Raw genomic sequence first — 22,575 nt, 5'->3', positions numbered from 1 at the left:
GCATAAAGGGAGACTGCCTCGCAAGAATAAGATATGGAAAAGCTTCAGATAATTAGATTAACAGAGGAGCAAAATTACCTTAAAAGTGGTAATCAAATTATATACTTTACAACGGCAATCATGGAATAGCTTAATTTGCCTGTTTAATTAGAAGAAATAACAAAAAAAAGTATTTTCTGTAATTAAAAGAATTGGCATAAATGTTCAGCACAAGACCTATTAACTGCACCCATGCTGAACAAAAGGTATATTGCCACAAAGCAGAATATAGACAAAAAGCTGTAAATCATTACATGGATACTAAGATAATGGAAGCACTGAATGTGTGAAATATGAGTAGCTCTGTGTTGTGGTATTAGTTTTGTTAATAAAAAAAATTAAAAGCCTACCACAGATCTAACCCCTATATGTAATAAAAGGTACAACATTTGCACAGCAACAGTAACTTATAGCAACCAATTAGATGTTTGCCTTTAAACAGGTGACCAGTAAATGCTTTCTGCTGATTTGTTGCTATGTGTTACTGCTCCTGGGCAAATTTTGTGTCCTTTATTACATAACCCCATAAGCCTTTTCCTGCAAACCCAGAGGCGCTGCTACCATGAGTTGAGTTGAGAAACTCACCTCAGGCAGCAGCACCCCCAAAGTTACCAGGGGTGGCAAAAAGCCGCTCCTGGTAACTTTAAAGGAGAACTAAACCCTAAAAATGAATACGGCTAGAAATGTCATATTTTACATTATAAACTGATCTCTTTTAGATCTGTCATGTAATGTGAATCTGAATTAATTACTAATCAGCTTTTTACTGTTACATTTATTATTTATTTATACAGTATACTGTAAGTGGGTCCCTAAGCTCAGTAAGTGACGGCAGCATACAGCGTGTGTAGGGAAGCAGCAGAAAAAAAGATGGGGAGCTACTGGGGCATCTTTGGAGGCACAAATCTTCCCTGCTAATGGGTTGTGGTAACCTTGGGCTGGTACAGAAGCCCAAAATAAAATGTACAACATTTTAATTAGGCTTTAGTTCTCCTTTAAGAGGCAAATTTCCGTTTTTTAAGGCGGAAATTAGTCTCTGCTAGTGTAGAGAGCGCAATTGCACTCTGTACACTAGCGATGCAGAACCCCCTGGGCGACATTGGAGGGGCCGAAAACACCCCTGTGCAAACCCATCTTCTCTGTGTTCTCCAAAGTATCAAGGTTGGGCTTTTTTTCTTTTGTTTTTGTCCTCTCTCACTTTTAGTAGAGATGCCTATCAATACCAATTATTAAGCCTATGGGTAAATATAAAAAAAACAAAACATGTTACACCATGTTACAGTCTGTTAACTCTGATGTTACTGTAACATGCCAATAAACACATTGGGGGAAACACTACAATGCAGGGCTCAGTTACCTATAGCAACCAATCAGATATTTGCATTATTGTAAAGCTTTGCAGTAGACAGATCAAAACAAAAAGCACTACATTAGCCTGAATATCTTCTATCTAAGAACTAGAATGTTACATGCCTGAACATTTCAAACACAAGTGGCATGGAAGCAAATCCGCCACACTACCTTGCTGGGTCTGAGAATGGAGAGGTGAGGTGATCCTGGTGGTGTGGCATGTATTAGTTGAGATGTAAAGGTTGCATTTGCAATCTTCATACACTCTTCAAGGGTTTTCAGGAAAGTATTGCAAGTCGATTTTAGGAGCGTTCCCATGTCAATTTCGTCCTACAATAAGAAATAATTTTGCATGTAAGGATAATACAGATACTATACAAACACATTACAGATAGCACAGTTTAATAACAGAGAAATAAAATGCATGGCTATTAACTACCATGTTAAGAGGATACTATCATCCCTCAAAAATGTTTTATTTACACCTAGAAACTATGTCAAATGTTTAATTAATGAATTACTGCATTAAACTATTGTTAAATGGGTAGTTAACGTTGACATTTAACATTAATATGATGTATACATCAGTATTCAATGCCAGTTGCACTTAGGATTAAATGTTTACATAGTTTTAAAAATATGTACTTTTTTGTTCTGCATCTCTCAGGTTTGGAATAGCTTGATGACAAATATAAAAAAATATAAATAACAATAGAATGAAACCCTCACAGTTGATCTGTTCTTTTCATATATGATTTTCAGACAGGACATATGCAGGTTAGGAAGGCTAACATCATACAAAATAAAGTATGTTTAGAATAAATCCATAACATAGTTACATAGTTACATAGGGTTGAAAAAAGACCAGAGTCCATCAAGTTCAACCCATCCAAGTAAACCCAGCACACACAACCCACACCTACCAATCTATACACTCACATACATAAACTATATAGACAACCACTAATACAAACTGTAGATATTAGTATCACAATAGCCTTGGATACTATGCTTGTTCAAGAACTCATCCAGGCCCCTCTTATAGGCATTAACAGAGTCTGCCATTACCACATCTCCAGGAAGGGAATTCCCCAACCTCACTGCCCTCACCGTGAAAAACCACCTACACTGCTTCAAATGGAAGCTCCGTTCCTCTAATCTAAAGGGGTGGCCTCTGGTGCGTTGATTGTTTTTATGGGAAAAAAGAACACCCCCTATCTGCCTATAATCCCCTCTAATGTACTTGTACAGAGTAATCATGTCGCCTCACGAGCGCCTCTTTTCCAGAGAAAACAACCCCAACCTCGACAGTCTAACCTCATAGCTTAAATCTTCCATTCCCTTTACCAGTTTAGTTGCACGTCTCTGCACTCTGTCCAGCTCATTAATATCCTTCTTAAGGACTGGAGCCCAAAACTGCACTGCATACTCAAGGTGAGGCCTTACCAGGGACCTATAAAGGGGCAAAATGATGTTCTCATCCCTTGAGTCAATGCCCTTTTTTATACAAGACAGCACTTTATTTGCTTTAGTAGCCACAGAATGACACTGCCTGGAATTAGACAACTTGTTATCTACAAAAACCCCTAGATCCTTCTCCATTAAGGAAACCCCCAACAAACTACAATTCAGTAGATAGTTTGTGTTTATATTATTTCTACCAAAGTGAATAACTTTGCACATTGAACCTCATTTTCCAGTTTGCTGCCCAGTTTTCCAATTTTTTCAAATCGCTCTGCAAAGCGGTAGCATCCTACATGGAACTTATAGTTTTGCACAATTTAGTGTCATCAGCAAAAATAGATACAGTACTCTCTATGCCCACCTCCAGGTCATTAATAAACAAGTTAAAAAGGACCAAGGACTGACCCCTGCGGTACTCCACTAACCACACTGGTCCAATTAGAAAATGTTCCATTTACCACCACTCTTTGTAATCTATCCTTCAGCCAGTTCTCTATCCAATTACAAATATTATGTTCTAGGCCAATATTCCTCAAGTTGATCATTAACCTTCTGTGTGGTACTGTATCAAACGCTTTAGCAAAGTCCAAGTAGATGACATCAGCTGCCATTCCAGCATCGAGGTTCCTGCTCACCTCCTCATAAAAGGCGACTAAATTAGTCTGGCAAGATCTGTTACGCATAAAACCATGCTGGCACATACTTATTGTATTTATTACATACAAATAGTTAATATAAAGGTAAACATCCCCTTTAAAGAAAACTATCAGAATGGTGACCACTTGTTTGTTGAGAGGTCCTATCAGTATCTACCACAGACTGTTTTGTCACAGTTATAATCAAAAACAAATTTGTTATCAAAATATAAAAGGCAAGCATGCAGAAGGTGTAAACTAAATGACCATATGAGCATGGTCTAAATCAGTGATGTCCAACTGGAGGCCCGCGGGACCCCCCTCTGTGTGGCCCCCCCCACCAGTCTGGCTGCTTTGATTGTTTACCTTTGAGTAAGCTTTAAATGGTATCAGTACTGAGATTAACTGGCCCCCTGCATGGTTCTCACCTCAGATTCAAATTGTAATCCCCCTGTATTGTTTAAACATGTAATCCCCTGTGCTGTTCACACCCTTTAATCCCTGCATTGTTCACCCCCTGCAGAGTTCACACTCAGGCTCAGGCTGTAATTACCCACATTGTTAACCTGTTCACACCTCAGACATTGTATGTACTGCCTGGACTATGCTGCCTCACACAGGGTAGAGTATGGCACACACAGGCAGCATAGGGCAGGCAGGGTATGGAACACACAGGCAGGGTAGGGCAGGCAGAGTATGGCATAAACAGGTGGGGTAGGGCAGGCAGAGTATGGCACACACAGACAGAGTATGGCACACACAGGCAAGGTAGGGCAGGCAGAGTATGGCACACACAGGCAGCATAGGGCAGGCAGGGTATGGAACACACAGACAGGGTAGGGCAGGCAGAGTATGGCATACACAGGCAGCATAGGGCAGGCAAGGTATGGAACACACAGGCAGGGTAGGGCAGGTAGAGTATGGCACACACAGGCAGCAGAGGGCAAGCAGGGTATGGAACACACAGGCAGGGTAGGGCAGGCAGAGTATGGCACACACAGGCAGCATAGGGCAGGCAGGGTATGGAACACACAGACAGGGTAGGGCAGGCAGAGTATGGCATACACAGGCAGCATAGGGCAGGCAAGGTATGGAACACACAGGCAGGGTATGGCAGGTAGAGTATGGCACACACAGGCAGCAGAGGGCAGGCAGGGTATGGAACACACAGGCAGGGTAGGGCAGGCAGAGTATGGCATACACAGGTGGGGTAGGGCAGGCAGAGTATGGCACACACAGGCAGGGTAGGGCAGGCAGAGTATGGCACACACAGGCAGCATAGGACAGGCAGAGTGCCCTACTCTGCCTGCCCTATGCTGGCTGTGGGAGGTGAACCTGACAGGGGTTTGTTCTGGCAGTTGGAAATAGCCATTAAATGGTCCCTAAGGTGTGTAATTATGTGCTGGGGGCTGCTGTGCTATCCACAGAGGAGGAGGAGGCATATGGATTTAAGGGTACGTCTTAATATGACATAATATAATTCTTTCACATATGAAAGACGGTTGAAATCCCGCAGTGAGGACCAAGCATTTGGGTTTTTTGCTGCACTACCACCATTGTGATAAAATGGGTGTGGTTTAAAAAGAGGGAGTGGTCAAAATTGGTTTCCATTAGCGGCCCTCCACCATGTATGCTAGAGAAATTCTGGCCCTCGGCACCGCAGAAGTTGGACAGCACTGGTCTAACTTGTAAGTCATCAGAACAAACAAGGGGCACATTTACTAAGCAATTATGAGATAGTCAGATTTTTCCTTACTTCTAGATAATTTTGAGATTTACACGTGGGTTTTCACCAGAACTCGATTTTTTCGTTATTATTTCCAGAATTTTTTTTGAAAATAACTCCCATAATTCATGATTTATTAATGTTTAGTTAACTTTTTTTCGTAAAATAAAAATTTGACAGGTTTGATCTGTCGAGTACCATTGAGTCCTATGGAGGCTTAGAATAGCAGAGCAATAGAATAGTCAGTGACAGCCTGTCCTTAAAGGACAAGTTAATCCCCTCATTGTTTTCAGTTTCACCCAGCTTCAAAGGGGAACTTAATCTGCTCACGGTTTTCAGTTTCACACCCTTCAAGGTAAAGTTAAACCTATCATTGTTTTCAGTTTCACCCAGTTTCAACTGAAACTTAAACACATTATTGTTTCCCAAGAATGAGTGCCTATGGTCCTAAAATGGCTGCTGGAGCAATTTCTGTTTGGGAAAAATGAAAAGGATTAATGAAAACGATTGTTTGTTTAAACTCAAATTTTTTGAGTTTTAACAATGCTTTCAACGTGAAAAATTCAGATTTTAAGGAAGTGATTTTCTGTGCAACTGACTGCAGGGAAATGGTGTTTTGGTCCATCATCATGGAAAATCACATGCTTCAAACTATTTAACTTCACACTATTATCATGCACAACTTTCTATATACTGTACATAGTTACAAAAAGTCGAAAAAAGACTAGAGTCCATCAAGTTCAACATTTCCAAGTAGTCAACCCAGCACACACAAACCTACTGACCTATATACATTCACATGCACAAAGCCACACTGATTTATCTATACACTCACATACATAAAGCCAGACTGACCTATCTATACACTCACATACAGACCCATACTGACCTATCTATACACTCACATACAGACCCACACTGACCTATCTATACACTCACATACAGACCCATACTGACCTATCTATACACTCACATACATAAAGCCACACTGACCTATCTATAAATTCACATACATAAACCATCAATACCAACATCAATACTAACTGTAGATTTTAGTATCACTATAGGTTTGATTATAGTGTCCCTTAACCTAAACACACATTTAAAAGGAAATTACTTTTAAACTGTATATTGCTAAAAATTCTCGATTTCATTTATGATAAATGAACATCTAAATAAATTAATAATCTAAAAATCACAGGCAAATTCCCTGTTATAGATTCATATAAAATACTGCCAATTATCTAACAAGGAAGACATAAAAAGCAATGGCAGTGTAACCTAAATCCTGCAGTGCTTACACACATGACCTTACCCCAGTGATCTGGGCAAGAGGATTTGCTGATTATTTCATAAACACAGTGTATTACAGCAGCTTGTGAAGTTCATAAAAGCACTGAATTATCATAACAGGCTGCACACATATCTGTATAACAGACAGGGTTAGATTGGGCTGCAGGGATGATGGGCCCTGGCTCGTGTTGGCCTTGCCAATCCAGACCCAATCCCCTCTGGGAAGCACTGGTGCTCCCCAACTGACCTGCTTCTTCCCCAATCACGGCAAAGTTAAGGATAAGGTACGTGTGCTTCGGGTGGGTTGGGCGTGCCGTAGGGGTCTTTGGGGTTGGTCTGTCATGGGCCCTTTGTTTATTAATAACCTGGAAGTGGGCATTGTAAGTACTGTTTCTAATTTTGCTGATTATACTAAATAGTGCTATGCAGGATGATGCCACCTGGCTGAGAGGTTTGACTTAGAACTGGGCAATGCGAGTTATACACTAAACCAGTGATCCCCACCCAGTGGCTCGGGAGCAACATCTCACAACTCCATCGGATGTTGTTCCCAGTGGCCTCAAAGCAGGTTCTTATGTTTGAATTCCTGGCTTGGAGCAAGTTTAGTTGCATAAAAACCAGTTGTACTGCCAAACAGAATCTCCTGTAGGCTACTAGTCCCTATAGGAGCTACAAAACAGCCAATCACAGACCTTATTGGCACCCCCAGGTATATTTTTTATACTTGTGTTAAGCACAGTTTCCTAGCACTGAACGTCTGTCCTTTATCCCCATGTCTGATTCCTGTGTCATATAATTAGGGAAAAAATGTCATAATTATCTCTATATGTAAGATACCAGCAAGATGCCTGGCATAGCCATGGGAATCTGTGTTCTCATTGGTCTCTTCGCCTGCACTTATAATGAGGGTTTTAGTTAGTAAAATGCTCACTGGTAAATTTTCTTGCATCTATAATTATGTTTTTTGACAACTTCTATAGCAAAACTAGGGGGCACAGGGGGACAGCGTTATGACTGGGTTTACAACCCCTTTAAACTTTAGTAAACATGCCCCCATGTGTCTATATTCCTTCCCAATCCTAAAATAAAATTGGACCTGAATACTGCTGAAAACAGTTGTTTAGTTATAGAATTTGAGAATAGTAGAAGTGAAGTGTTTAGAGAAAAATAAAATGTCAAATTTCTGTCTGTCGTTGAGTAGGGGTTTATAGCACTGTTTTTACAATGTAGCAATTACATATTCCGTGTCTGTATGTGTCTGACACTTTCCTGCAATCTGGCTTTTATTTATTTTTTTAAAGCACTTTTTACATTTAGATTATGTTATAAAAGGTGCAATGTTTGCTACATGTCTAATCACCTATGGGCAGCCAATCAGCGGGTAGCAATTATTGGTCTGTTTATAAGAAAACATCTTATTGGTTGCTATTTGTTATTTCACCTGGGCAAACTTTGTTCCTTTCATTAAATATGGGGGTTAAGAATAAAATAATAAAACCTGTGTAAGGAAATAAAACATCCACTACAATAGGAACATTTTATGGCTGTGACAGTTCTGTTAAGAGACTTTGGAAAAGGTTGTACTGATCTAATGATAAGTTTTACTTGGCTACATCCAACTATTTCATTCAAATAAATATCTGGGTATTGAATCACATTCACAAATGAAACTCTACATCTAATGCTTCCCTACTATAATAACTTAGCAGGTATATTTGGAAGGGATGTCGAAAAACCCCTAAAAACTCAACTTCAGCTTATTCTTCCGCGTTTTCTTCTTCTTATTCTTAGTGCCCCCCATTTTCTAAACGCTACTCCTCCTACAGTTTTAGGGGTACAACGCCCAAACTCTCTTGTGCTTATCTAAGCGATCCTGCCCCCTGTCTTTTTGTGGCGCCGCTCCGAACACCCCAATTTTCCCATTGACTTTGACAGGAAAGATTTTCAAACTGCTGCCACTCTTACAGCTTTGAAGCTACACCCCCCATACTTGAATAACATAATCATGGGGTCACCCTGAATGAAACAGCGACATTTGTTGGATGACCCAAAGTGGGAGGGGCCAACAAAAGCCAATCAAACTTCACCATTGACTTTAAAGGGGAAATTGAAACTGCTGCCAATCTTACAGCTTTGAGGCTACACTCCCCAAACTTGAATGACATAGTCATGGGGTCAGCCTGAATGAAAATATGATGATGGTTGGATGCCCAACCATAGGTGGGGGTGGCTGGGGCTGTAAACAGCCAATCAGATTTTACCTATTGACTTTCAATGACAGGGTCCCCAAACATTTGCAGAGTTAGGCACCAGGTAACTGCAGTCCAAAAATTAGAAAAAGTGGGCGGAGCCACCAACAGCCAATCAGATTTTACCTATTTACTTTTAATGTGGAAATTTAACCTGCTGCCATTCTCGAAGAATTAACACCAAGGGTCACTAGGGATCTGCATTTTTAGGTTTTAAATGTGGGTGGAGCTACCAACATCCAATCAGACTTCACCTATTGAATTTTGGTTTAAATTTAAAATGTTGCCTTTCTCACATTATTTATGTCAGTGTTCCAAAGTCAGTCACTGGCTGACTATGTATTCAGGGTTAGAAAAAGTGGGCGGAGCCACCAACAGCCAATCACATTTCTTTAATTGATTTCAGAGGGGAAATTGTAACTGCTGCCATTCTCGCACGTTTAATGCCAGGGTGCCCAAACTTTCCAAAGCTGGTCACTGGGGGACAAAGGTTAAAGGTTAGGAAAAGTGGTCTGAGCCACCAATAGCCAATCCATTTCCACCCATTAAATTTCATTGGTTTATATTTAAACTGATGCCATTAATTAAGTATTAATTCTAATGTTGCTAAACTTTGCAAAGTTAGAAATAGTAAGTGGAACCACCAACAGCCAAATGTAAAATGTTGTCAGTCCCCAAACTTTGCAGAGTTGGTGACTGGGGGACGACAGTTCAAAAATAGGAAAAGTGGGTTGAGCCACTAACACCAGTGTGTCGGCAATGCCTTTAAATTATTTATTTGCAGAAATGAACAAACAGCACAAGCTTTCGGGGGTGACCCCTTCTTCAGGTGCGACTGCAAATAAATAATTTAAAGGCATTGCCGACACACTGGTGTGCTTCTTCCCCTTTGCAAAGATACATGGAAAAAAGTCTTGGGAGCGGCCGAGGAAGTCAAGCACCCTTTGAGAACATGTATGTAAGTGGTGTGCTGAAGATTTTTCTTTATGTTGAGCCACTAACAGCCAATCAGATTTTATCTATTGAATTTCATTCACTTAAATATAAAATGCTGTCATTCTCACTCTATTTATGCCAGGGTGCCCAAACTTTGCAGTTTGTCACAGGGTGACTTCGGCACACCCACCAAGCACCAATCACAATTCACCTATTGACTTTTATTGGTTTAAATTTAAACTGCTGCCATTCTTTAACAATAAACCTAGGGTCCCTAAACTTTGCAGAGATAGTCACGGGGCAACTGCAGTTTAAAGTGATACTGACAAGAAAAAATTACTTTTCAAATTATGAATCTACATAAAAACTTACCTATAGGTCATGTTGATCTTTTTTCACTGTTAGGGCTGGTTTTGTATGTAATTGTTGCTTGAAGTTCCTAAATCTGACTGTTTTGCCAACCTGACTGTCCCTTCTCAGCCTGTCAGTTATAGCTTCTAATGCTAACAGCCTACTGCTGTACAAATATGGCCGCCCCCTTATAGGGGAACATGGGGGATCAGATAGGGAATGGAAAAGCATCAGTAAATACTTTTTTGGCAAAATTATAAAGCTTATGCAAAGACAATGTTATGATAGATGTAAAAAAGGTTTCATTTCTAGTGTCAGTATCTCTTTAAGGTTAGAAAAAGTGGGAGGAGCCACCAACTGCCAATCAGATGTCACTCATTGACTTTCAGTGGGGAAATTTAAATTGCTGCCATTCAGACACTATTAAAACCAGGGTCCCTAAACTTTGCACAGTGGTTTTTACTATATAACAAGGTTAGAAAAACTGGGTGGAGCCAACAACAGCCAATCAAATTTCATTCAGTGACTTCACGTTCTTTCAAACCAACATGAAGTTTGTTCTCAAACTTCTCTTTCTAGTTTTAGCCTGTATTTGTTACATAATACATAAAATGTGATGCAAATTTTTTTTAGAAACTATAACATCTAGAAAAATTACACACTGAAATACATAGAGGGATCTGTAGCTTTGGGACAGGCACCTCTCTGTGCAGGCCCAGAGTAGTGGATGATGTACAGAGTGTACAGTAGTGGATGATGTAAACCAGGATAAGGTTTAGGGTGATTGCTGATTGGCAGCTCTGCAGACTCTTGGAATATAAAAGCATGTGATTGTTATGCTAAAAGGTTACGTACATTTATGGGATCCCTTATCTAGAAACATCTTTTACGGGCATGCCATCTTGCACAGAGTCAATATATTAATTAAATCAGTGCTGTCCGACTTATGTGGTACCGAGGGCCAGAATTTTTCCGGTATACATGATGGAGGGCAGATAATGGAAGCCAATTTGACCACTCCCCTTTTTAAACCACACCAACTTGAAACCACACCCATGTTATCACATGACCATACCCATATTAGTGGTGGTAGTACAGCAAAAACCTGCCATAATCTGCCTGTGTGTGCGATACTCTGCCTGCCTTATGCTGCCTGTGTGTGCCATACTCTGCCTTCCCTACCTAGCCTGTGTGTGCCATACTCTGCCTGCCCTATGCTGCCTGTGTGCCATACTCTGCCTGCCCTACCCTGCCTGTGTGTGCCATACTCTGCCTGCCCTACCCTGCCTGTGTGTGCCATACTCTGCCTGCCCTATGCTGCCTGTGTGCCTGCCCTATGCTGCCTGTGTGCCATACTCTGCCTGCCCTACCCTGCCTGTGTGTGCCATACTCTGCCTGCCCTACCCTGCCTGTGTGTGCCATACTCTGCCTGCCCTATGCTGCCTGTGTGTGCCATACTCTGCCTGTCCTATGCTGTCTGTGTGTGCCATACTCTGCCTGCCCTACCCTGCCTGTGTATCATGCTCTGCCTGCCCTACCCTGCCTGTGTGTCTGGGACACACAAGCTGTTTGAAGTGTGAACAGTTGAACAATGTGGGTGATTACAGCCTGAGCCTAAGGTGTGAACAATGTAGAGATTAAAAGGTGTGAACAGCACAGGGGATTACATTTTAAAAAAATACAGGGGGATTGCAGAATGAATCTGAGGTTTGAACTATGCAGGGGACCAGTTAATCACAGTACTGATACCATTTAAAGCTTACACAAACGTAAGCCATAAACGCAGCCAGACAGGTGGGGGGATGCGGCCTGTGGGCCGCCAGTTGGACAACACTGATATACAGGGAGAGACCATAAAAATATGGCACTACAAGTATTTTCATGTGTGTCATTTTGCAACCCTTAGTATATCCTCTCACAATATAACTATACCAATGTTTAATTGTTTCTGAGAACCACCTGTACCAAGTCGCTATGATCCGCAGAAGAACCCTGTGGGGCACTATATTATCTATGTATTTAGGTAGGGAAGCAACCCATCCCCTAAAAAATGTTTCAGTACTGAAAACTCTTACATTACACTATATCCTCAAGTACATCAATGCACAATTTTACTCACCTGTGGTTCTGATGTACAACTGACAGGCATTTCTTTTGTTTTGTTCACTTGTTGAACCAAGATATCGCAGTACAGTCTTAATTCTGACATCTTTGTTTTCAGTTCTTCTGTATTGTCACTAAATTCTGAAAGAAAATAGAAAAACTCAAATAATTTTGCAGAAAAAACATGAATTAAACACAAATTATTAAAATGTAATGTGCTATGTCATGCCTATAGCAAAAAAGTGGAAAGTTGTGCTCAACCACTAAATTTTAAACCATTAGGCGGGGGTGCAATGAGGTTGTGACCACAAAATACATATAGACAACAACAAGAGATCCTCTGCACTCACCCATTATCAATATATATAGGACATTAAGACATTCTGGGCCCGATTCACTAAAGTCCGAAATAAGGAGTGCTATTTATAGCATGCGTTAAAAATATTATCACTTCTTATTTTTCGCTCGATTCACTAAAAGGACACGTCATAATTAAGAAGCGATGTTCTTGCCGTTATTTATCTTGCGACGACATATTTTCAAGCAATATATTACGCAGCGCACAACATATTACGCAGCACGTTGCTTGAAAATATGTCGTCGCAAGATAAATAACGGCAAGAACATCGCTTCTTAATTATGACAAGTGTCCTTTTAGTGAATCGATCGAAAAATAAGAAGTGATAAGATTTTTAACGCATGCTATAAATAGCACTCCTTATTTCGGACTTTAGTGAATCGGGCCCTCTGTGCATTAAGCTACTAGTTGGCACAGTGCCTTAGGACCGGAAGGGCTATGCAGACATGATATCTTCATTTTTACACGCCGTGCTTTCAACATTACCTATTCTGACCTGCAAACACGCCCATATGTTTAGTTTTTCTTTTGAGAAAAAATTTCTCTGTTCTGAACTGTGTATGGGCAATATTTGGTACATCTCTCAATGAGCAACAATGAAAGATTACTGACTGGATTTTCAAGTATTTAGCCTCTAGGTCATTAGGGGGAGTCAAGTAGGGTACTTAAACCTCTCCAAGCAATGAAGGTTTTAAAGATATCACCAGCAATAGGGTCCATCCTGAATGAAATACAAGGTGTGTTATTTTACAGTTAAAATTTATTGTGGTTTTGGGTTAGCTATGAATTATATGCTATGTGGAATAAAGACTAGCATGTCCAAAGACCATTACTTGTACGCAAAACATGCAAACCTATTATACAACACAAGGAATAAAGCACCCCTACTGTAAAGTATAATACTATTTTACAATACTGCAAATGTAATAAATGAATAATTGTAATTGAGGAGTTTCACACAAAATATAAAGGATGTGACCACAGGTTACACTCCTTCAAGGTTGTATTGTCTTTATATTGCAATCTGTTATACAGAATGTTCAGGACCTGGGGTTTTCTGGATAAGGGATCTTTCTATAATTTGGATCTCCATAATTTGTCTACTAAAAAAAATAATTTAAGCATTAAATAAACCCAATAGGATTGTTTTGTCCCCAATGTACTGTTTTATTATTACGGAGAAAAAGAGAAAAATCACTTTTATAAATCTGATTTTTTAATTAAAATGGAGCCTATCAGAGATGGTCTTCCTGTAGTTCGAAACATTCTGGATAACGGGCTTATCTTTTAATGATCACTGAGTGGGGTTTACAGCCAAGAAATTCCATATGATAGGGTTGCCACATTGTGTGGGTCTTGGAAAAAACTGCTTACTGGAATTAAAAGTAGTTTTCCTAAGGCTACAAAAAACCATTAATATGGGCTTCTGCAATCTTCATAAACACGCCCTTACTTCCTTATCTAAGAAGTATTTTAACATTCCTAGTGATGGCTGATATCCAAGGTGACAAAGCAAACGTACTGTACACAAATTTAACAACAATTTTAAAACCCTGTGAAATTACACTGCAAAGCAGCTCAGGTTTCACAAAAGCCAAGGGGATAATGGTGTTGTGAAAACATGTCCTAACCCTTACTTGGAAACAAATTATATCAGAAAAGATGTACTTGCCTTTTTCTTTTTTTGTTCTGATGTCAGTAATGCAGGCTTTGGCTGAGCCCAGGGCAACAAGCCACCGCTGTCTCTCTCCTGCTGTCCTAGCTTTCAGATAAAAATACTGCTCTCCTGGAATAGCTAAATCCATGCGTGTGTTATCTGTGGAATGAACTAGAGATACAGACAAATCAGAAAAGTGAAGTGACAGTGCAACTCAAAATTCACAAAGTGCATGATGACCTGGTGACCAGTACAGGCCTAGCAGGAAGCAAAGCATTCTTTCTGCACCCCAACAAATCATTTGAATGACATACAGTACAATACAAAACCAGAAGCAGCCAAGGCAGTCCAACCTTGATTGTTCCTTCCTGGATTTTAGGTTTTCCTGCAATTTATCCCACAGTTTTTTGTCCTACTTATCCGTAATTAAATTTTGCCTCCCTCTGGATTACAATTGTATTATTTTTATTCCAGCATTTTCAGCAGTGCTGTACATAAGGTTACATAATTTACAAACAAACTGATACATTAGGTTATGAGGGCCCACATGCTTACAATCTTTAGAGGTGGGGATTGTTGATACACAAAATATCAATTTATGTGGCTGTTAAAGAAGTATAGATAGGGAAAATTTTGACAGTGTTAGTGAAGAAATAATGAAATGACGTGTTCTGCAGAAATGAATGTGCTATGGGATATTCCATCTCTGTTTGGTTAGCAGGTGTGTAAGCTTCAATGAAAAGGTGAGAAACATTTGAGAAGACAAGAAGGCTTTTTTTCAAAGAATGCATCATTTAATAAGTCACCCATTTCTCTCCCAGATCTCTAAGTTGAAATTCCGCTTTTAAAAGTCACTGCTTCAATCTCTGGATCTACTATGCGCACTTCAGTCGTGGCCGCCATCTTTACTGAACTTAAGTCATGAAGAGTGACGAGACTGAGGAACTGCGCATGTGCGCCCACTCTCCCTTGCGCGTACCTGGTTCTTGTGCACTTTTACAGATGACATAACAACAGTGCATAAGTGGCAGTGCACAAGCAGCAGCGTTCGGGCAGGATTGCTATTTAAAATTATTTATTTAAATGTTAAATCCTAATAAATGAATTTATTTTAAAAAGCTGCTGTGCTGTATTATGCAGCAAGGCTGGAGGCAAGGAAGGCAAAGTAATGGGAGAACAGATACTGATCAGTGCTGAGAATGAATGAATACAATTCTGTTGCTGATCAGTGTCTGTCTCTTCTGAAGTTGGCACACAGGCTACCATAGCAACTGTTATAAGCGGTTGTAATTGGTTCCTCTTTTAGAGAAAGTGGGCTTGCTGGGGTAATATATGTGAGCAATCCAGCTCGCAATGGGAAAAGCGCACACACTAGGAGGTTTATATATATGGCATTTGCCAACTCAGAAGACTGTTCAGTGCACATGCATTTTGTCTGTTGTGTAATAAATTCCATAGGTAGAGAGCTGCTCTAGTGAAGTATTGGAGCTGTGCACGTGACAAGGTTACTAGGGCAGAAGGAAGTAATTAGAAGAGCCAGTTGGTTGATCTGAAGTGTATGTGGAGATGAGGCTTGAAATGTAAGATGAAGGATTTTGGATTTATTGTATTTGAGGAATGAATGTCAAACATGACCCCAAGATAGTAAACCTGCATACTAGAATGTATGGTAGTGTTTAAGTCTGGACTGGCAATCTATGGATTCTGGCAAATGCTAGAGGCGCTGCTGTAAGATGCCACAGACAGTCACTATTTATTGGGCCTGGGGGGCTGTTTACCTGAAGTGCCAGGGCCTATTTTGAATCAGTCTGGGCCTGATAGTGTGGTTTATACTATTACAGTAATCTTCCACATTTACATGTTTCCCCTTTGTCTTCCCAAGAAAAACAAATGAAGATTATTCCACAGTTAAGTGTTAACTTGCCCTGTGCCTTTCCATATGATATTAAAGTGTGTGTTGTGAATGTGACAGGAACCTTAGACTGTAAACTCCACAGGGACTGATGTGAATGACTTCTGTAAAACACTACATAAATGTGCCAGCACTATATTAATTAAATCATAATGTTAGTTATAATAAAGATGAAAATAGAAAAGTAAAGTTTTAAGCAGCTTAGTAGTTTAAAGTTTTAAGCAGCTTTAACTTATAGGGTCTATATCCCCATAAGGAATGACTCCTCTTAAACTAGAATACTTGTCTGTAAGATAAAAAGGCAAAAACAAGTAAGTCTCTTAACAGAAAATTCCACTGCCAATAATGCAATATGCCTTTACCTTGAATTTCACACACTGCCATTTGGATGCTTCCTTTGCAGCCTTTCCAAGCATCCTCCCGGGAGTCATAATATGATAATATCCCTCCGCAAAGCAGAAACCACCGGGGCTGCCAACCTAGGGAAAAAAACAAACCCCTGCTTGTAAAATTCTAAGCAGAAAAGATAAAAGGCACAAAATTCTGTATAAAATACCAGGTATTTGTACACTGGATTACATATATTTTTGAATAATTAAATCATCATGCAGAGCTCTGTTCCCAATCAGTATCTAGGAAAAAATATTATTTGCCCAGTTGCTTGTTCTACATTATTCTATCTGGTAAGATCAATAATTCCAACCTATACTTTTCCTCAAGGGTATATCTAAAGCCTAGTAAAATGGGGCATGAGTAGGATATAATATACGTATAAGGGTTATCTAGAAACCCATTACAGAAAACTGTTGTGCAAGTGCAGGAGCACCATGGGCCAAAAAGTCAAAAGCTAACATAAATTATTTATCTATAAAACTGCTACTGAAAGCAGTGCGCCTCTGCCTCTTTGTTCTCTGCATTGCATGAAACAGAACAGCAGACATAAGTTTATTATCAGACCTGTGAAGAAATATGCAATGCTACCTTCTGCTAAACTGTAATTTTAAAGAAATTGCATTTACAATCAACGTAAAGAGATACAGATACCTGAAATTATTTTTTTTTTTTACATCTATCATAACATTGTCATGTTATTTTGCCTTAAAACAGTGCTGTCCAACTTCTGCGGTGCCGAGGGCCGGAATTTCTCTAACATACATGGTGGAGGGCCGCTAATGGAAGCCAGTTTTGGCCACTCCCCTTTTTTTGAACCACACCCACTTCAAACCACACCCATTTTATCACAATGGTGGTAGTGCAGCAAAAACCCAAATGCTTGGTCCTCACTGCAGGGATATCAACAGTTATTCATATATGAAAGAATTATATTATGTCATATTAAGACACACCCTTAAATCCATATGCCTCCTCCTCCCCTGTGGATAGCACAGCAACCCCCAGCAACATAATTACACACCTTAGGGACCATTTAATGGCTGTTTCCAACAACTAACAAACTCCCAGAACAAACCCCTGCCAGGTTCACCTCTCACAGGCAGCATAGGGCAGGCAGAGTATGGCACACATAGGCAGCACTCTGCTGCCTGTGTGTGCCATACTCTGCCTGCTCTATGCTGCCTGTGTGTGCCATACTCTGCCTGCCCTATGCTGCCTGTGTGTGCCATACTCTGCCTGACCTTAGCTGTCTGTGTGTGCCATACTCTGCCTACCCTATGCTGCCTGTGTGTGCCATACTCTGCCTACCCTATGCTGCCTGTGTGTGCCATACTCTGCCTGCCCTACCTGTGTGTGCCATACTCTGCCTGCCCTACCTGTGTGTGCCATACTCTGCCTGCCCTACCTGTGTGTGCCATACTCTGCCTGCCCTATGCTGCCTGTGTGTGCCATACTCTGCCTGCCCTTAGCTGTCTGTGTGTGCCATACTCTGCCTGCCCTATGCTGCCTGTGTGTGCCATACTCTGCCTGCCCTTAGCTGTATGTGTGCCATACTATGCCTGCCCTATGCTGTCTGTGTGTTCCATACCTTCCCTGCCCTATGCTGCCTATGTGCCATACTATACCTGTCCTATGCTGTCTGTGTGTTCCATACCCTCCCTGCCCTATGCTGCCTATGTGCCATATTATGCCTGCCATATGCTGTCTGTGTGTTCCATACCCTCCCTGCCCTATACTGCCTATGTGCCATACTATGCCTACCCTATGCTGTCTGTCTGTTCCATACCCTCCCTGCCCTATACTGCCTATGTGCCATATGTTGCCTACCCTATGCTGTCTGTGTGTGCCATATACACAGGCAGCATAGTCCAGGCCTACATACAAAGTCTGAGGTGTGAACAGGAGAACAATGTGGGGGATTACAGCCTGAATCTGAGGTGAGAACCATGCAGGGGGCCAGTTAATCTCAGTACTGATACCATTTAAAGCTTACACAAAGGTAAGACATCAAAGCAGCCAGACAGGTGGGGGGGCCACACAGATAGGGGTCGCGGACCGCCAGTTGGACAGCACTGCCTTAAAAGGATTTGCCTGAGGCTTTTACATTATCTATCTGATCAACATGTTCCCTCTCCCATGAGGGGGCTGCCATATTCTTCATTTCCCAGGGTGCCACAGCCATATGACCTGTGCCCTGATAAACTTCAGTCACACTTTACTGCTGAGCTGGAAGTTAGAGTAATATCACCCCCCTACCAGCAGCCAATCAGCAGTACAATGGGAAGGGCGCAAGATAGCAGCTCCCAGTAGATATCAGAATAGCACTCAAGAGTAAGAAATCTAAAGGTGGCCATACACGCACCGATATTATCGTACGAAACCTCGTTTCATACGATAATCGGTGCATGTATGGCATGTCGGCGAGTCGACCGATATCGCAGGAAGCTGCTGATATCGGACGACTCGCCGATCAGACCAGTTTGAAAATTTTGATCGGGCGCCATAGAAGGCGCCTGACCAAAATTCTCCTTTCAGAGCTGAATCGGCAGAAGGAGGTAGAAATCCTATTGTTTCTACCTCCTTACCTGCCGATTCAGCCCTGAATGGTGTGTGGCGGATCTTACGATGTTTCGTGCGACCGATGGTCGTACGAAACATTGTCAGATCGCCACGTGTATGGCCACCTTAAGTCTGGCTTGCGACTCCTCCAATTACATGGGAATAGGAAAAACAATATTACAACTAAAAAAATACATTTGTTGGTTCAAGAATAACATTTTAAATAGTAGAGTAAATTATTTGCGATGTAAACAGTGTAATTTAGAAATAAAAAGTATACCATAAAATCATGACAGTACCCCTTTTATGAATAAAAATACAAAAAGGAAAATCTATATTGCCCTGGTATTGCATATGAAAGTTGCAGAAATCTATAAGTAAGACATAATACAGTACGTGGCAATAACTGTTAAAAATTACTGCCTTAGCAACATTCATAGTGGGTACATAAAACAAATGTGTTCATGTATGTAGGATTCTATACAGATATAGCTGTTTAAGAAACAAAAAGCTGCAACCCTGTATAACTGGGGACACAGAATAGTGACATGGATGCATTCATCTCCAGTGTGTTTATCGATGAGTCATTTTCAGACAGGATAATTGCCCATTCACGTTCACTAAATACATATTGTGTTAGCAAGGAATCATACAAGGATCACGTATCTTTTATTTAGGTCACTTGAAATAAGGAGCAAATATCTGAGTGCTGACAGCTTGACTATATAGCATCTCAACAGAGTTTATCATATTTTTAATACCAAAAAAAAAACCTGGTTGTGTGCTCATTTATGTTTTACAATAAGTATTTTCCACTACTAATGCTTACATGAACTAAAGCTCCACAGAAAGGTTTGGCAAACTGAACTATGAGAAATCAGCAAAATCCATTGTTCTGTGACAGAATTCCAGAGTATTTGCCTCAAACCTTTGTACAGGACCTGGGATTTTACGGATAAGGGATCTTTTCAAAATTGGATCTCCATACCTTAAGTCTGCTAAAAATCATTTAAATATTGAATTGCTTGTTTTGCCTCCAGTAAGAATTAATTGTATCTTAGTTGGGATCAAGTACAAGGTAGTGTTCTATTATTACAGAGAAAAAGGAAATTATTTTAAAAAATTAGAATTATTTACATATAATGGAGTCTATGGGAGATGACCTTCCTGTAATTCAGAACTTTCTGGATAATCGGTTTCTGGATAAGGGATCTCATACCTGTACTCTGAATGCATAAGTTTTTAAATCCAGCACATTTGGGCATACCTTGCTTTTGCTACTTGGGGGGGGGGGGGGGCTACATGTGTCATAGCACCTATGCACTTTAATGATGTGCAATACAAATAGTACATCACTGTGCACCTTTTGATGCAGCTCAGCACAGGGTTGCTCTGTACTTCACAGCTGCAAAGTACAGGATTCTTTTGCACCCAAGACAACTGTACTTTGAGCCCCATGCATTAGAGTAGGGACATGCCATACATGGGTACAGTGCAAGTAAATGCAAGTGCTATGGATATTTCATTTAATGTAACCCTACATTCATCACACGGTTATAAGATTTCTTATGAACCCTGAACTGGTCACCTGTTTGTCAGCAGCCAAGGACAAGTCCACAGTTCACAATGACCTTGCACCTAGACCTAACTAGTGTTCCAGGACCACTTCACAAAGGAGGCAGGTAAACAGACAACAACATGCAGTGCTATGGGAGACCAGCTTCTCTCTTAATGGAGAATAACTTTTCTAATTTCCCTTGTGCATTTTACTGTTTTCTTACTTGTGTCATACTATATGTGCAACAAAATATGTCCTGCCATATATGATAATTGCAGGTCCTAAGCCAGCTCTGGTAGTTTGTATTACTTGGAAGAGAACCAAGGCCATTGGTATGAGTTTTAAAAAGGACAACATGCTTTTGTCACTGGCTAGTTGGTTCTGGCAAGGAAAATAATCTATTCTAAGAAGCTAATCTTGCATCAAGGCAACAGTATATACAAAAGAAACAGGGTAAAGGTCCTCTCCCGCCTTTATTCCATATCGCAGTAAAGCAACTATGAACACGGCACCTTCTGTCAATTGTATGTGACCATTTTCTACCTGCAGAGAACAAGGTTCCCGTTTTGCCAGGCCAATTCAAATCCAAGACTGTATGCTCTTTGGGGCAGGGACATCATGCTGTATAATAAAACTCCTAGCACTTAAGGTTTTATTCTCACTGTTTCATTGACAATAACTGTACAATGTTTGTTAGGCAGTGTATACATTTGTGGCACCATATAAATAAGCACAATAAATATGCTTATGCCATACTGAATAACAAAAAAATAAATCTAAAAGTATCTTACCAGAAAAGCCAGTTTGCATACACTGTAGGTATAAAAGCAAGTAAAGGTGTCATACTAATATTAGGTGTGTCATTTAAAGGTGACTAATTTTGTACAAAATTGTATAAAGCCCTAAATTATATTTTTAGCTTTTGAAAAACCTGTTTTGATTAACCAATTAAAATTATGGAATTACTTCAATATTTTAAATATCCAAAATCTGATTCTGTGTCATCAGTAAATTGCTGTTCCCTATGACACAAAAGAAGGAGTTTGGTGGTGACAAGCCGTTAGACCTGACTGAGCAGTCTAGATTCCTGCCAGGCTAGCCCAGCCACATCGCCATAGCGTTCTGCTAAACGCACAAGGCTTGCTTTGCATTGTACATCTGGCTATTTTATATTGGGGGGAAACCCAGAGAAACAGGAAAAAAAAAGATTTGCAAATCATGGTTCTGCTTTTAACTCTTAATTTATCACAAGCAGAACACAGTAGAAAAATGCTGTAAATGACAATTCTCGTTAATTATAAAGCATACATGACTGATTTTATTTGTAACTCCTGCTTTTTCCTTGCCTGGTGCAGGTAGGGAAATATATAATGCAGTGTACATCAGCTTATGCTAAAGCAAGTGGGGGAAAACCATGAGTAATGATGAGAGGACACACAAGCAACTTTTGTGCAATAGGCAGTAGTGTATGTGTCGCAATGACTGAAACTATAGGGCCAGGAATACCTAGCTCAGAAATGTGACCACTGCATATTTCAACAGCTATTCAGGCTGGGTTTCATCTGGGTTCATCTCGTTATGCTTAGCACCCATGTCTGTCACACAGAGCCCTGAGCAACAGGAGACACAGTAAGCCCAAAGAACTCACCGCTAATGTAATTTGTCCACTTGTACAGTGTCCCTTCCATTCTGCTGGGCGTGCCACCCTCGGCTGCTTCGCAAACTCCGAGCTGAGGCATTAAAGTGAAGGTGCCTATTACTGACTGACAGAAGAAAGAGATGACGCAAAAGAACGCCCACTTCACGTCATATCATAAGAGAACAAACAGAGCCCTGTTCTCCCCTGGGCTCCCGAGTACTATGCGCAGCCTTTCTCTCGTCCCCTCTTCCTGCTCTGCGCTATAGTCAATCGGAATGCAGCTGGAACGTGACTGAAAGACATGCTAGCCAATCAACGCCCTCTGTAAGCACAAGCGACGCCTTCTTCCCTGA

General features: G+C 40.6%; 1 protein-coding gene across 2 annotated transcripts in view; it reads right to left on the bottom strand.

The window, feature by feature from the left end:
• Positions 1-22,355, bottom strand: part of plekha8 (pleckstrin homology domain containing A8) — a 38,072-nt gene extending 15,717 nt beyond the window's left edge. For both annotated transcript variants that reach the window (XM_012965568.3, XM_002932787.5), the window contains exons 1-5: positions 22,232-22,355; positions 16,436-16,552; positions 14,177-14,332; positions 12,163-12,287; positions 1,561-1,719 (exon numbers count right to left, since the gene is read on the bottom strand). In XM_012965568.3, coding sequence (XP_012821022.2) covers positions 1,561-1,719; positions 12,163-12,287; positions 14,177-14,332; positions 16,436-16,552; positions 22,232-22,322 — 648 coding nt within the window. In that variant the 5' untranslated portion in view covers positions 22,323-22,355. The remainder of the gene's footprint in view (positions 1-1,560; positions 1,720-12,162; positions 12,288-14,176; positions 14,333-16,435; positions 16,553-22,231) is intronic.
• Between the last annotated feature and the right edge of the window lie 220 nt (positions 22,356-22,575).

The sequence above is a fragment of the Xenopus tropicalis genome, chromosome 6 (assembly GCF_000004195.4).
Source record: "Xenopus tropicalis strain Nigerian chromosome 6, UCB_Xtro_10.0, whole genome shotgun sequence".
NCBI lineage: Eukaryota > Metazoa > Chordata > Amphibia > Anura > Pipidae > Xenopus > Xenopus tropicalis.
The sequence above is the reverse complement of the archived record's forward strand: the minus strand, read 5'-3'. Positions and strand labels throughout refer to the sequence as shown.